General features: G+C 48.8%; 2 protein-coding genes and 5 non-coding genes across 8 annotated transcripts; 6 read left to right on the top strand and 1 right to left on the bottom strand.

Moving 5' to 3' along the window:
* Positions 1–1,426: 1,426 nt before the first annotated feature.
* On the top strand, positions 1,427–7,485 carry Nop56 (NOP56 ribonucleoprotein). Its single transcript, XM_090352699.1, has 12 exons — positions 1,427–1,972; positions 2,133–2,222; positions 2,537–2,651; positions 3,790–3,951; positions 4,094–4,292; positions 4,661–4,848; positions 4,931–5,086; positions 5,218–5,314; positions 5,664–5,812; positions 6,048–6,169; positions 6,378–6,515; positions 7,048–7,485. Exons 1-12 carry the CDS (start codon positions 1,427–1,429, stop codon positions 7,423–7,425), a joined length of 2,340 nt encoding a protein of 779 aa, XP_090208825.1. The 3' UTR covers positions 7,426–7,485.
* LOC150050288 (small nucleolar RNA SNORD110) lies at positions 3,599–3,666 on the top strand. Its single transcript, XR_016538752.1, has one exon. It is a non-coding gene; the product is annotated as a small nucleolar RNA SNORD110 (small nucleolar RNA).
* Positions 4,416–4,547, top strand: LOC150050287 (small nucleolar RNA SNORA51). The gene has a single exon (XR_016538750.1). It is a non-coding gene; the product is annotated as a small nucleolar RNA SNORA51 (small nucleolar RNA).
* On the top strand, positions 5,377–5,462 carry LOC150050286 (small nucleolar RNA SNORD86). Its single transcript, XR_016538749.1, has one exon. It is a non-coding gene; the product is annotated as a small nucleolar RNA SNORD86 (small nucleolar RNA).
* On the top strand, positions 5,888–5,958 carry LOC150050285 (small nucleolar RNA SNORD56). The gene has a single exon (XR_016538797.1). It is a non-coding gene; the product is annotated as a small nucleolar RNA SNORD56 (small nucleolar RNA).
* Positions 6,214–6,285, top strand: LOC150050284 (small nucleolar RNA SNORD57). The gene has a single exon (XR_016538796.1). It is a non-coding gene; the product is annotated as a small nucleolar RNA SNORD57 (small nucleolar RNA).
* On the bottom strand, positions 7,483–12,416 carry Idh3b (isocitrate dehydrogenase (NAD(+)) 3 non-catalytic subunit beta). Of its 2 annotated transcripts, none has more exons than XM_090352086.1 (12): positions 12,366–12,416; positions 12,158–12,238; positions 11,920–12,018; positions 11,681–11,801; positions 9,911–9,971; positions 9,703–9,835; positions 9,477–9,610; positions 9,266–9,368; positions 9,028–9,174; positions 8,705–8,799; positions 8,541–8,601; positions 7,483–7,921 (listed from the first exon to the last, which is right to left on the bottom strand). In XM_090352086.1, the coding sequence occupies exons 1-12, from the start codon at positions 12,399–12,401 to the stop codon at positions 7,832–7,834; spliced, it is 1,161 nt and encodes a 386-aa protein (XP_090208212.1). In that variant the 5' UTR covers positions 12,402–12,416; the 3' UTR covers positions 7,483–7,831. The 2 variants fall into 2 exon arrangements, with proteins under 2 accessions (XP_090208212.1, XP_090208213.1); XM_090352087.1 differs by having other exon boundaries at positions 7,483–7,602.
* Between the last annotated feature and the right edge of the window lie 2,267 nt (positions 12,417–14,683).

The raw sequence follows: 14,683 nt of genomic DNA, 5'->3' as shown, positions 1-14,683 counted from the left end.
AATCAACCAACTTTCATGAGGGGCCCCTTTGTTGACAGAGGTTAAGAACTACCCAAAGAATGACTGTGGTGGTTTTTTGGCTCATTGAGTGACTCTCAATTTGGGGTATACATCCTGCTCTAATACTCAGAAAAGGGACTTTATAGTTTACATACATGTATGTAAAAATGTGTAGTATCTGTGTATATACAATGGAGACAAAAGCTTTACAAATCAATACTTGTTACAGAGTTACCTCTTCTTTCCATTTGTAAAATACTAGCCACAAATGCCAATTAATGGATTCTGAGTTCCTTGAAAGCCTTCCTGGTGGATAAGCATCTGCAATCAACCCCCAGTTAAGATTTAAGATTAAGGATAGAAATAGGGCCAGGAGTTTGGCCTAGTGGTTAAAGTGCTTGCCTAGCATGCACGAAGACCCGGGTTCAATTCCTTGGTACCACATACATAGGAAAAAGCTGGAAGTGGTGCTGAGGCTCAAGTGGTAGAGCTCTAACCTTGAGAAAGTTCAAGGACAGTGCTCAGGCCCTGAGCTCAAGCCCAGGACTAGCAAAAAAAAAAAAAAAAGATCAAGGATAGAAATAATAAAGTAAATCAAACTCACAGCATTAATGGCTTCCATTATATTAGTATATTTTCCATTTACTTTGATGTAATGCTTCAGACACTCCAACACATTAAAGTATGTAAACAGGCTGATTTCGTAACTCACTTTTTAAATTAAATATTTTATTAACACTGATTTTTACATCATATTTCAAATGTCATGTTTAACAAACATTCAAGAAGGAAATCTCTATATACAGTCACTGGCACACTTTTAAAAGGTGAAAGGCAGTAACAGATTCAGGCTCATGATTCTAAGTAAATATGTATTAACTATTTAAGAACATAAAATCCCCAAGTAAATATCTTTTAAGTTTTTATGGTTCACCAACCATATTTTTGAGTGCTTGAAATGCTTGAAATGTGTCAAACCCCTGCATCATTTAAGAAAATAAAATACATGACATGGATGTGGCTTACGAGAAGTTATTGTTTTAAATGATTAATGTACCAGGTCATACATAAAGACACCCAAGTTTGGGAATGATAACTCTATATTCGTCATTTAAGGCAAGGCGATTTTTGAATAGTTACCTAGGAGACAGTAAAGCAGCTGCCATTCATTCGGAGCAAAGAATTTAGGGACAGGACAGCGGGTGAGCAACACGTGGCCCTGCACAGCAAAAGGAACCGGCCGAGGAAAACCTGCAGCCTACATTTGAAAAAAGAAAGGGGGGGGGAATGATGCTAATGATACTAGTCATTAAAGCATAGGAAAGCAGCGAGCAGCCATGGGCCCTGCAGCCTCTGCGCATGCGTGCCGTGGGCGCCGGAGGAAGGAGCGCCGAGCGCGCGGCCTGGAGCTCGGTGGGGGATAAGGATGGGGGATGGGGCGAGGGCTCGTGGAGAGGGCGACCCCGGGCAGGAGGCCCGGCCCGAGGAGTACAGCAGCACAAAGGGGAATCTGAGGCCCCGGGGTTGCTGGGGCGGCCGGAAGCCGGCTCCGAGGCGCTCCGGTCTGGAACGATCGCCAGGGCCCACGTCGGTCCGGATTCACCACTTCACTGGGCTCTACCGCGAAGCACATGGAGGACGAAAGTATGAGTTTGGGAAAACGCCCTCCTGTGAGCCCTTCAGAGCCCGCAGGCCCTTCCGGGCCCCGCGCGTCCTCGGCGGCCGCGCCCGTGAGCCCGCGCAGCCGCAGAAGGCAGAAAAAAAAAGAAAAGCCCCGGTGTGCTCGCTCTCCGCGCCACCCAGCCCGCCCTCCGGGCCATCGCATCCCGGCGGCCCCCGCGAAGGCTCGAAAGTGGTGCCGTCCCGCGCCTCTGATTGGTCCACTCCGCTCGGGGCGTGGCCTCTGGAGCCTGGTTCCGCGCGCCAGAGCCTGCTAGCCGCATTGCGAGCTGGGCAAGCAGCAGGCGCCATGGTGAGGAGTGGTTGTCATTTGTGGGTGATGCAAAGGCCCGCGGTCTGGGTGGTGGATTCGGGTTTGAACTCGGGGTTTGGGCTGAGGTCTACTGTGGGAGCGGGATTGAGCGAAATCCGGAGATTTTTCTGATGTTCGCGTCCCCGGATCCCTGTTCCAGGTTCTCCTGCACGTGCTGTTCGAGCACGCGGTCGGCTACGCGCTTCTGGCGCTGAAAGAAGTGGAGGAGATCAGTCTCCTGCTGCCGCAGGTGAGTTCCCGCGGTGGGCTCGCGCTGCAGCCCCTCCACACTCCGAGCCCCAGCATGCACCGCGCCCTCCCACGTGGCCGATCGGGCGGGTTGGGGGGAGCTGGGCAAGGAACGCTTTGGAGCCACCAGGGGCAGGGGATCCTTACCTTGGCCCCCGAGGAGCGTCGTTTTAGGAGGACTCCCCCAGACTCCACCGATTACATTAGAACGGGGCCCATGTGTCTGTGTACTTAAATTACGGCAGGGCTGATAACTGCTCTTGGCCTGTGCTGCGGAGGCAGAACGAAAGAAAGAAAATGCGCATCCTTCCACAGGTGGAGGAATGTGTGCTCAACCTGGGCAAGTTCCACAACATTGTTCGTCTCGTGGCCTTTAGTCCCTTTTCCTCGTCGCAGGTTGCCTTGGAAAATGCCAATGCGGTGTCTGAAGGTGAGTTAGCCCACCCACACTAACACGTTAGAGAGAAATATGTGAGATGTAATTCCCCCTTGGGCCCTTTTGGAGGCTTGGTAGTGAATACGTGCTCCTTCCTGATTCATTCTAAGGTAATAACATACACGGGGCAGTGTTTTTGCAATTTAAAGCAGTTAGTTGCTGGGCGACGGTGGCTCAGGCCTGTAATCCTTGCTACTCCGGAGGATGAAATCTGAGGATCTCGATTTCAAAGCCTGGTAGGGTCATGAGACACTTATCTCCAGTTAACCCCCAGGAAACCGGAAGTGGCGCTGTGGCTTAAAACAGTTATCTTGGAGGCAGGAAAATAAAGAGGTCAGGCTTCTGGGCCAATTTGGCCTAGTGGTAGAGTGCTTGCCTAACATGCATGAAGACCCGGGTTCCATTCCTCTGTACCACATACATAGAAAAAAGCCAGAAGTGTTGCTGAGGCTCAAGTGGTAGAGCTCAAGCCAGTAATCTTAGCTACTCGGGAGGCTGAGAGCTGAGGATCACAGTTCAAAGTCAGTCTGGGCACAAAAAGGACCTGAAACTCTATCTCCAGTTAACCTCTACAAAATGGGAAGTGGGGCTTGGCTCAAAGGTAAGGAGTTAGCCTTGAGCTGAAGAGCTCAAGGACAATGCCCAGGCCAATTTCAAGCTCCATGACCCACCAAAAAAGGTTGGGGCCCATAGCTAGCCTAGTGGTAGAGTGCTTGCCTAGCATACATGAAGCCCTGGGTTCAATTCCTCTGTACTACATACACAAAACAGGCTGGAAGTAGTGCTGTGGCTCAAGTGGCAGAGCAAAATGTGTCCAAAGACAGTGTGAAAGCCCTGAGCTCAAGCCCCGGGGCTGGCAAAAGGTTAAAAAAGGCAAATAGTTTAGAGCAGAACATTTGAAGCTTTCAACATAGTCCTCAGTACCTCCCATGTACCAGGCTTTGCAGTGATGACTTAATATCTGTCAATCCCCTGAGAGTAACGTTGATGTCTCCTTCCTTCTGAGCAAAGCCTGAGTGAGGGCCCTTTAGCATCCCAGTCTGCTGTTGGGCATGCGTGATCAGCCAGGGATCAGGATTCTTACAATAGAAGGATCCTTGAGCATATTGGTGAGAGTTTGTTTTGTCTTGAGGCATTGTTCATGAGAATCTTCGCCTGCTCCTGGAGACCTACCTTCCCTCAAAAAAGAAGAAAGTGCTCCTGGGGGTTGGGGACCCTAAGATTGGTGCCGCCATACAAGAGGAGTTAGGGTACAACTGTCAGACTGGAGGTGTAATAGCTGAGATCTTGCGAGGTGAGATGATTTTGTAACTGGCTACTTACTGGGTGGGATATAGAAACTCCTAGAGTGTTTGAGGTTTCTTCTGCTTGCCTGTTGATCACTGGATGCAGAAGCTAGCTCAGAGCCCTTGCTCATGGTCCTGTCCTCATTTTAGGAGTTCGTCTGCACTTCCATAATCTGGTGAAGGGTCTGACTGATCTGTCAGCTTGTAAAGCCCAGCTAGGGTTGGGACACAGCTATTCTCGTGCCAAAGTCAAGTTTAATGTGAACCGGGTGGACAATATGATCATCCAGTCCATTAGTCTCCTGGACCAGCTGGATAAAGACATCAATACCTTCTCTATGCGTGTCAGGTAAGGTGCAGGGGCCACCCCTCACAGTGGAGTCATTGAAGTCATTGATTGGCCTGTAGTTTTTGGCTAGTTTTGTGTTCTTGAACCGGGCTGACGAAGCCTGTGGTCAGAACCAAGAGAGTAGGCCTCCGGGTGCTTACCACAGGCTGTGTTCTTACACTGACTGTATAGAAAGAGGAGGCAGAATAAACTTACCCCATATACACCTCAGCCCCGGCCCTGTGCCCGGTCTGTATTGTGAATGGGGAGACATGGGCCAGGGAGGATTTGAGTCTGATTTGTTACCATTTCCTTCAGGCAGAGTAGATATGAGGAGGCTTCACTGTTGATGACAGTTCAGCCCAGGGTGTGATTGTGCCTCTTTGCAGGGAGTGGTATGGGTATCACTTTCCAGAGCTGGTAAAGATCATTAATGATAATGCCACATACTGCCGCATTGCCCAGTTTATTGGAGATCGCAAAGAGCTGAATGAGGAAAAGTTGGAGAAGCTGGAGGAACTGACAATGGATGGAGCCAAGGCTAAGGCTATTCTGGATGCTTCAAGGTCCTCCATGGGTACGTGCAGAGCCCTGCAGGCAGCAGAAGGTATGGGACTATGGAGCTCTGGGCCCCCTGTTCACTCTAGTTGGTTTCTTAGGTATGGACATATCTGCCATCGACTTAATAAACATCGAGAGCTTCTCCAGTCGCGTGGTGTCTTTATCAGATTACCGCCAGAGCCTCCATTCTTACCTGCGCTCCAAGATGAGCCAAGTAGCCCCCAGCCTGTCAGCGCTAATTGGGGAAGCGGTAGGTCATAGGAACGATGTGGGGAGATTGTTCGTATTCTTCTCTGGATGTGCATGATGGGGAAGAGAGCAAGGCATATAAACTGGTCCCCAGCACTTGTCCGTTTCTCAACTCACTGAATCTTTTTCCAGGTAGGTGCTCGTCTCATTGCTCATGCTGGCAGCCTCACCAACCTGGCCAAGTATCCAGCATCTACAGTGCAGATCCTTGGGGCTGAAAAGGCCCTGTTCAGGTACCAGTGAGGGCACCTGCCCCTATCAGGTGCCACTTCTGGTGTCCATTACTTGTTTGGGAATTCACAGTGATGGCTCTTCAGGGCTCCCTGACCTACAGACACTTGTGCTGTAGGGGTGATGGCCAGTCCTGGTGTCTGAGTAATTCCCAGGGCCCAGCAAAGGGACTGAGTTTCCAGGTCAGCGACATTGGGTACCTTCCCTATGCCTCTGGGAGTAATCTCTGGGTTGGCTTGTGGTGGGTTGAGAATCCAGTCCAGCTTAAGGCTGGGCAGCAAAGGAGGGAAAGAGCTGCCCTGGCTTGGTAGGATTATAATTTCTAATCTTAAACTCTGAAAATTCTCTCAGAGCCCTGAAGACAAGGGGTAACACACCAAAATACGGACTCATTTTCCACTCCACCTTCATTGGCCGAGCAGCTGCCAAGAACAAAGGCCGCATCTCTCGATACCTTGCAAACAAATGCAGTATTGCCTCTCGAATCGATTGCTTCTCTGGTATGGAGTGGGGAGGTTATAGTTCAACAAGGACTGGGAGGGAAGGGGAAGGGAGACCAACTACCTTCACAGCTTCTACAATGATGGTAAATATTTTTCGTCAACAGAGTTCACCTAGTGAGTGTTGACAACTTGGGTCTGAGTAAAGCTCTGGGGGTAGAGAGGATGCCAGAAGGTGGGTGGTGTTTGTCATGTCAAGAGCTGACCTGGTTTTGTTTACCTCACACAAATCCAGAGGTACCCACCAGTGTATTTGGAGAGAAGCTTCGAGAACAAGTTGAGGAGCGATTGTCCTTCTATGAGACTGGAGAGATTCCGCGGAAGAATCTGGATGTTATGAAAGAAGCAATGGTTCAGGTCAGTCAGCCTTGTTGGATGGCTCCTGATTTTCAAGTGGTTTTTGGAGGTGATGAGCTACCTTGGCCTGACCTTTTGGAGTGGAGGCAAAAATACTGATTTAATGAGCCTGATCCAATAGAGTAAGAAGGAATTTAGTAAGCCAGGAGTCCTCAAACCATTCAGTGCTTTATTTTCTCCCCCCCCCCCCCACCTTTTTTGGGGTCAGGCAGAGGAAGCAGCTGCTGAAATCACTAGGAAGCTTGAGAAGCAGGAGAAGAAACGCTTGAAGAAAGAAAAGAAGCGACTAGCTGCACTTGCTGTGGCATCTCCAGAAAACAGCAGTAGTACTCCAGAGGAAAATGAGGTCAGTCAGTGGGGAAGTCCCCCAAACAAGCAGATTTCCAAGTGCAAAACAAAGGCTCTGTCTACAGGCCATCATCTGGAGTTCAGGTCTTTGAACAGAAACATCTAAGACAAACTCTTGATTCTATATGAAGCAGATAGGGGGTAAGAGGGCTTCTTGCTCTGGAGCTCAGCTGGTTATAGCACATATACCCTGGGCAAGTGTCTTCTGTCTCAGGGGGTTGTGTAAATTCCTGTTCTGCCTGTTCCAGAAAGTGTTCTCTGGTCATGGGAGGGAGGTCTTCACAGTGTAAGGGGACTTTCATTGTTCCCTTTGGAACAGTTTGGGTGATGGCTCTATGACCAGCAGGGAGGGGTTTTCTTCTGTGAGTTGATCTTCACCTGTTTTCTCTGACTTCCACTTAGGAGCTTTGAGGGTGGAACTCAAGCCAATCAGCAATCCAGCAGCACTGCAGTTTACTTTTTTGCCTTGATTTTTGCGGGGGGTGGGGGGTGCACATACCAGGAATAATACTTGTGTCTCTTCCCATCAGGAAACAAATGAAAAACCCAAAAAGAAGAAAAAGCAAAAACCCCAGGAGGCTCCTCAGGAAAACGGGGTAGAAGAACCAGAGCCCTCTGTCTCTTCCACCAAACCCAAAAAAAAGAAAGCTTTTTCCAAGGAGGAATTGGTTAATAATGATCTCGAAGAGACAGCTGGTGGCGGTATGAGTCCTCCCAAGAGGAAGAAGCAACCTAAGGCGGAAGTGGCGAGTGAACCAGAAGAGGCAGACAGCCTCCCTGTCCCCAAGAAAAAGAGGAAATTCTCCTCCAAGGAGGAGCCAGTTAGCAGCGAGCCTGAAGAAGCTGCTAGCAGCAAAAGCAGTGCCAAGAAAAAGAAAAAGCTCAAAAAAAAAGCATCCCAGGATTAGAATGGACATTACCTGGGGATCTTATGTCCCACACCCTAATAAAGACATAACAAAATCTGTCTCCTTAAGCCATGTTTATTTCATGGGTATAAGCGTGAGCTAGTGGGCCAGGGCAGCAATGACAGCACCAGTGAAGTCAATGCAAGTAGCATAGCCACCCATGTCAGAAGTTCGAACCTGTGGGGAAAAATGCCATGATCGTGATACCTTGTTAGGGGTGGGGCCCTCACAATGCCCACCAACCACCAAGCGATAAATTCCCAGAAGCCAGCCAAGGGCAGCCTAGGTCCCCTACAAAAGTGATTATGGTCCACTGTCTAGAGGTTCCAGGTCTCCTTTCCTGGTCCACTGATGAAGGGATGTGTAGGTAGCATGGTCCTTGTGAAGTTGGAGGGAATAAAGGGCTCTACCCCCCATGCTGAGGGTTCAGGTGGCTGATGACGGACTTGATGAAGTCAGTTGTGGTGCTGTAGCCGCCCATGTCACGAGTCCGCACCTACAACCACCACAGGCAGTAGCCATGGGGAAGAAGAGAAGAGAGCCCATGAAGTGGGGCAGGGCAATATGACCAAGGAAGATGGAATCCAGGACAGGTGACAGATGGCCAGAAGATGTGATGCAGCAGGAATGGGAAGGAGGTAGCCGGGAGTGGAGGAGCAGAGACCTCACTGCTCCCGAGCTACTGAGGGATCTACTGCCACCAAGGCAGGATAAGAAGCCAAGCAAGCAGTGGGATGGGCAGGTAAGATGTGCATCAGAAAGGATGAAGCTACTTCAGAGGATATGAGACAGGCCAGGTGGGAGGAAGGAAAGAAGACAGGCTTGCAGGTTGGGACAAGGTGAAGGTAGCACCTCATCCTGCATGCTCTTCCCCTGCTACTCCCATCAGCAGCATGATCTGCATTTAGATGCCCCAAGAAAGAGGCCGTACATGAAGCAGTATGGAGCAGAAAGGAACAGATGGGAACTAAGGCAAGACCAAGAAGATGAAGCAGCCAGAAGAAGGTAGGTGAGCAGCCCTGTAAGAGTCGAAGAGCAGATGTTCTGGGTACCAAGGAGACTCCTCAGCTTCCTCATGGTGTCAAGGCCCTGAATCCAGCACCCTCTAAACTTACCTTGCCAACTTTGATCACCTTCTTCACGGCATCTGCTATCACAGTGGAGTGATATTCTAGACTGTCAATGGAAAAGGAGAAGAAACTGAGACTCCACCCGAAACACCTCCCGAGACTTTCCCACTGGTGCTCCTCCTTACCACACCCAGCCTCCCGTGCCTTACTTGAGATGCCGCAGCATGTTGGAGGCAGACAGCAGCATGGCTGTGGGGTTGGCTATGTTCCTGCCCACTGCTTGAGCAAATGGGTGCCGGGCACCCTGTAAAAAAAAGGAGGCAGGCATAAGCAGAGGCAAAGGTCCACAAAGGGCATTGTGTGAAAAAGAGGGAGAACAGGCTAGGGTCTCTGACAAGTAGCTGGGGAATCTGAATCTCAGGTAGAAGCCAGGGCCATTTAGGAGGGAGAGCACTGATGGAGGAATAAGAAGAGGCCTGAGGTCAGAGCAAGAAGGGATACAAATGATTGAAAAGAAAGCATCCACACTCACCGTCTCAAAAACTGCATACTCTGCACTGTAGCTCTCACCGGGGACTACGCCAGCTCCCCCAACCAGACCAGCAGCCAAATTATCAATGATGTTTCCATAGAGATTGGGCATTACAAGTACATCAAACTGGTAAGGATTCTGTACTAGCTAAGTAATAAGATGGGCATGAAAAAGAGAAATGAGTTTCTGCCTGCTTTCACAATGTTTTGTAACAGTAGAGACCTGGGAAGGGCCTCACCTGCATGCAACAGTTGTCGATGATCATTGTCTCAAACTTGATTTTGGGGTACAGTTCAGCAATTTCCTCACAGCACTGCAGAAACAATCCATCTCCAAGTTTCCTGGTTACAGGCCACCCAGGGAACAAGCAGTCAAGAGAGTGTGGGAAGCTACCTTTCTATGAACCAGCCATGAACAAAAAGCTATGAACAAAAAGCCATGCCACTCACATGATGTTGGCCTTGTGGACAGCCGTAACCTTCTGGCGTCCTTTCTTGGTGGCATAGTCAAAGGCAAACTTTGCAATCCGCTGAGACTTACTTCGAGTGACAATCTTCAGGCACTCAATCACTCCCTTTGCACTCTAGGTGAGAAGAGAAGCAAGGAGATCCACCTCTTTCTAACCTCTCTTCAATGCCTCCCCACCCAAACACACACTCATTTCTGGAGTTTCACCTCATGTTCCAGAGAGCTATACTCCCCTTCTGTCTGTTCTCGAATGATCACCAGATCTAGATTGTTGTGCCGAGTCGGGTACCCAGGAAGTGATTTCACATGGACAACGTTGGCAAACAAGTCCAACTTACGCCTAAGGTGGACAACACCATTAGCTCTGTGCTTGCTGCTCAGCACCGCTCTCACCCAAGTTCACTTATTCACCTACCTCAGCCGCATACCGTAGGAGGTTAGTTCCCCCTTATACTCCATCGGGGTGTGGATCTTCCCTGTGGAAACCAAATGTGGAGAGCAGTGTCAGGCACCGACCAAGCCCAGGAAAGCAGAAACCAGTGTCAAATCAATCCAGTAATATAGTGCAACTCACACTCCCATCTCTACTCTCAAATCTGTGACTCTTTAGTTGCCTCCGGTAAGGGAGGGCAATAGTTACAATATAGTTACAATCAGAACATTTTAACTTGCTACTTTTTTTATAATAGGTTGAAACAATGTTAGGATCTACAACTTCCCTAGATGTTTGTGATTGTCTCATCTATGACAATTACCTGTCTGGCCACAGGGATACCAATCTAAAATCACAGATCTGCCCTCAAGGAGCAAACAATACCCAGGAAAGACAGATAAGGTGAAAGCCATGCTAAAAAACACCAGAACAGTATTAGCAATACAACAGGACGTAATCTGTACCTGTAATAATAGGAAAGGGTTAAGAGTACAGTGAGCTGAATAGTAATGCCCTAAAATTCAGAAACTGTAAATGTGATCTTTGGAAAAAGGCTTCCTGCAAAGGTAAAGGATCCTGACAATAAATTGTTCTATGCCATAAAACCAGTGACTTCATTCTTCCTCACAGAGAAACAATGGGGCTGGGGACAGTGGCTCGTGATGCCTATTACTCGGGAGGCAGAGATTGGGAAGATCACCAACCAAGGCCAACCCAGGCAAAATATTAATGAGACCTCATCTCAATAAGCTGGTATTGCTGGTGTACATCTGTCATCCTAGTTTCAGAGAAGACATAGGTAGATAGATCAAAGCTCAAAGCTGGCCCCTGGCAAAAACACAAAACAATCCAGGCAATGGTGACTCATGCCTATAATTCTAACTACTCAGGAGGCTGAGATTGTAGGACTGTAGTTTAAAACCAGCCCAAGGTGAAAAGTCCTCCATGTGGGTCTTAACTTCAATTAATCACCAGAAAACTGGAGGAGGAGGAGGAGGAGGAGGAGGAGGAGGAGGAGGAGGAGGAAGAGGGGCGGGGAGGATACAGTGACACTGAGGGGGGGAAAGCCATATAAAGAAGGAAATCCCATCTATAAGTCCAGGGACAAAGAAGCATTTCCCTCTAAACTTTGAGAGGGAGTGTGGCCCTGTCATCATCTTAGATTCAGACTTCTTGTTTCTGATACTGTGAATAAGAATTCTGACAAGCAGAAAGGAAGAATACTTTGGGCAAAGCCCATATATCTGGACACCAAGACAGTCAGGCTTGATCAAAGCACAGATCAAGTGTGAAAACTAAAGCAGAAAAGCCAAATCCCTGTTAAAAAGAACTTAACTTGCCTATGTGAAAGTTAGGCCTGGTAAAGTCAGGCATTCAAGAGAAGAGATGTGAAAGGTGGAACTGTAAGGGGGGAAAGAACTGAAGCCCCAGACTGAAAACAAGGCATAGCAGCAAAAGGGATGACAAAAGAAAAGGGGCAGCCAGAACCAGTAGTCTAGAAACAGTTAACAGACCTGATAATGAATGATATAGTGTCAACATCGATGACACTTAATCCTGAACAGACCACTAACAGCTGACAGCTGACCTGATTCCACACTCCCACTGAGAAGGAACATGGGTCCAAGTATCAATTAGGGGACATTTTGGGAAGCTGATGTATTCCTATGTGTAAAGATAGTATGGATGAACATTGATCACTTAACTTTAAATGACAAGTAAATGGAGTGGATAGAGAGAGGGCACACATACCAATGATAGCAACCTTGTTCACCTTCATGGAACTCAACACCTGCTCCAGCTTCTCCTCAGAAGCCATATTCTGCACCTCACTCAGATGATGCTCCTGGAACTCCACCGGGACATCAGCAGCCTTCAGGGACAGGTCCCACCCCCAACAAAAGCGCAAGGTCAAGCTGAGAATTTTCCAACTCTCCCTTTCGTCCTCCCACCAGCATGGTCGACTCCACCTCACCCGTTAGCCCACTCACCTTGAAGACCTCTTTGACGGCGTGCATAAGCTCGGGCCCCACGCCATCTCCAGGCAGCATGGTCACAGGAAAGGCACCTTCCACTCTCAGGTCTGCGGCCTGTGAGTGGGGCCAGCACAGCTAAGGCAGGGGCAGGGACCTTGCACGATGAAGGGTTGGGGAAAACCAGGTGGGGGGGAGGGCGTTGCGAGGAGGAAATCGGAGTGTTGGTCAAAGCGCCAGAGGCAATCGCCTGTACCTGATTCTTGGAAGCAGCGGGCGCAACGGCCGTGGTACTCAGACCTCTCCATGACCCAGGGAACCGGGAGGCCACCACCGCCTGCGACAGAGGCGAAACAGCCTTAAGTAGGGCCCAGGGGGTCAGATCTGGGGTTCCCGTACCCCCAAACCCGCGCCTGGCTTCCCGGCCCAACCGCTGCCGCGCGCCTCCCACCGCCCTGGCTCACTCGGGTCACCCAGCGGACACCGCTCAGCGCCGCCATGTTCACCGCGAGGACGTCGCGCCGGAAGTGACGCGAGCCGCCCGCGCGGGGCCCCGGGCGTCTGACTTCCGGTCCCTCCGGGGGAGCGGTGCGTGGTCGTCCTCCCGCCATGCTGGGCCTTCTCTCCTCCCCGGTTTAACCTGCCTTCCTTCTCCTAGTCGAGGGAGGGTCGCAGGTCACCCCGGCGCGGCGTAGCTTTATTTCCAATCGCCATATTTAATTTATGGCGTGACTTCTAAATGATATTGAAGGGGAATTTGTAAGTGTCCGACGAGGGGCCCGAGGTTTAGAACCGTCCCGGGGAGTCAGTGTGCTAAGGTGTGTGTGTGTGTGTGTGTGTCTCTCTCTGAGCGCTACTGAACACACGTCAGACACGCTCATGAAATGAACGCCGCACTGTGCGTGCAGATGTGTGAAACTTATCCTACAGTCGATCAAATCTCCCCTTCATTTGAAAAGTTTTATTATAAAAGTGATGCACAAAGCGGTTACCGTTATATAGGTCAGATAAAGAGTGCATTTCTTTTTGATCAGTGTCACCCTTTTTCCCTCATGCTCCACCAGGGCTTCCTCCTCTCTTCCCCTCCCCTCCCTCTGCAATTGTTTTCTCTGATTGTTCTAAGCTTGAACTTCCCAAAGCAGGGCCATCATTGGTACTACAAATTAGTTCAAGCATGTCAGTGGCACTTTCAGAAAAAAAGGGAATTTAGACGACTGATGCTTAAAATCCCTGTCATAGGCAGGGCACCAGTGATTCACACCTGTAATACTAGCTATTCAGGAGGATGAAATCTGAGTATCCAGGTTCAAAGCCAGCCTGCAACAGGAAAGTCTGTGATACTTTTTTTTTTTTTTCCAGTCCTGGGCTTGAGCTCAGGGCCTGAGCACTGTCCTTGGACTTTCTCAAGGCTAGAGCTCTACCACTTGAGCCTCAGCACCACTTCTGGCTTTTTCTATGTATGTGGTACCAAGGAATTGAACCCGAGTCCTCATGCATGCTAGGCAAGCACTCTACCACAAGGCTAAACTCCCGGCCCTGTGATACTCTTATTTATAATTAATCACCAAAAACCCGAAAGTGGAACTGTGGCTCAACTAGTGGAGTACCTTCCGTGAAGGAAAAAGCTTAAAGGACAGCACACAGACCCTGATTTTAAGTCCCAGTAATAGCAAGCACCACCACCACCACCACACACACACACACACACACACACACACACACACACACACACACAAAGGAGGCAGAGATGTCAGGGGTTTGGGGGTCCCCCCACGCCGTTTTTACATAACGCATGGCATTAAAAAAAAAAAGTGCTTGTTACAGATACACTTTCAGTAGACTGAAAGTAGATTGTCTCTACTGTGATTAATTGTTTTGCATTTGAGAACTTAACTATGATTGCCTGTGCAAGTCCTGTCCCTAGGTCCAGTCTACAAGGAGTTGGGAAGTTTATATTTTCTCTCATAGACCTTGTGATTATGTTTAGGTTCCTTTTGCGTTTTCATTATTTATGGCTAACTGCTACTTGTCATTTGTTTCTAATAGAAACAATAGCTGTTATCATATTACATTTCATTTGCAGTAGTTATCTTGAATACCCCTTGCTCTCATTCCTCCTTGGATACCAATTCCTCCTTTGTCCCAATGCTAGATCCTGTTGTTTAATGCATTAATAAAGCAGCACACATACTGCCATATTAAAAGGAAACATTCTTTTTTCTTTTTTTTTTTTTTTGCCAGTCCTGGGCTTGAGCTCAGGGCTTGAGCACTGTCCTTGGACTTTCTCAAGGCTAGAGCTCTACCACTTGAGCCTCAGAACCACTTCCGGCTTTTTTCTATGTATGTGGTACCGAGGAATCGAACCCGGGTATTCACGCATGCTAGGCAAGCACTTTAACCACTAGGCCAAACTCCCGGTCCCTAAAAGGAAACATTCTTATTATCCACAGAATACTTTAAAATTTGTAGTGTTATTTTATAAATTTAGAAGAAAGAGTGGTTCACACCTGTAACCGTTGCAATTTGAAGATCACAATTCAAAGCTAGCCCATGGAGAAAAGCCCTTGAGATTCTCATCTCGAATTAACTACTCAAAAAAGCTGGAGGGATGCTGGGTCTCAAGTAGGAGAGCACTAGTCTTGAGCAAAACAAAAAATGTTCAAGGAGGGACCGGGAGTTTGGTAGAGTGCTTGCCTATTATGCACAAAGACCTGGGTTCAATTCCTCGGTACCACATACATAGAAAAAAGCCAGAAATGGTGCTGAGACTCAAGTGGTAGAG

The sequence above is a fragment of the Megascapheus bottae genome, chromosome 18 (genome assembly GCF_031878675.1).
Source record: "Megascapheus bottae isolate mThoBot1 chromosome 18, mThoBot2.hap1, whole genome shotgun sequence".
In the NCBI taxonomy this organism is placed as follows: Eukaryota; Metazoa; Chordata; class Mammalia; order Rodentia; family Geomyidae; genus Megascapheus; species Megascapheus bottae.
Note: the sequence above shows the minus strand (reverse complement) of the source record. Positions and strands in the feature narration are given on the sequence as shown.

Excerpts from the sequence above, each read along its gene's own strand:
- Nop56 (XM_090352699.1), top strand. The coding sequence starts at position 1,427 with ATGGGGGATGGGGCGAGGGCTCGTGGAGAGGGCGACCCCGGGCAGGAG. Across the intron at positions 3,952-4,093 it reads AATAGCTGAGATCTTGCGAG|GAGTTCGTCTGCACTTCCAT; the intron begins GTGAGATGATTT and ends TCCTCATTTTAG. Across the intron at positions 5,087-5,217 it reads GCTAATTGGGGAAGCGGTAG|GTGCTCGTCTCATTGCTCAT; the intron begins GTCATAGGAACG and ends TTTTCCAGGTAG.
- Idh3b (XM_090352086.1), bottom strand. The coding sequence starts at position 12,401 with ATGGCGGCGCTGAGCGGTGTCCGCTGGGTGACCCGA. Across the intron at positions 9,611-9,702 it reads ATAGCTCTCTGGAACATGAG|AGTGCAAAGGGAGTGATTGA; the intron begins GTGAAACTCCAG and ends CTTCTCACCTAG. Across the intron at positions 7,922-8,540 it reads AGGTGATCAAAGTTGGCAAG|GTGCGGACTCGTGACATGGG; the intron begins GTAAGTTTAGAG and ends TGGTGGTTGTAG.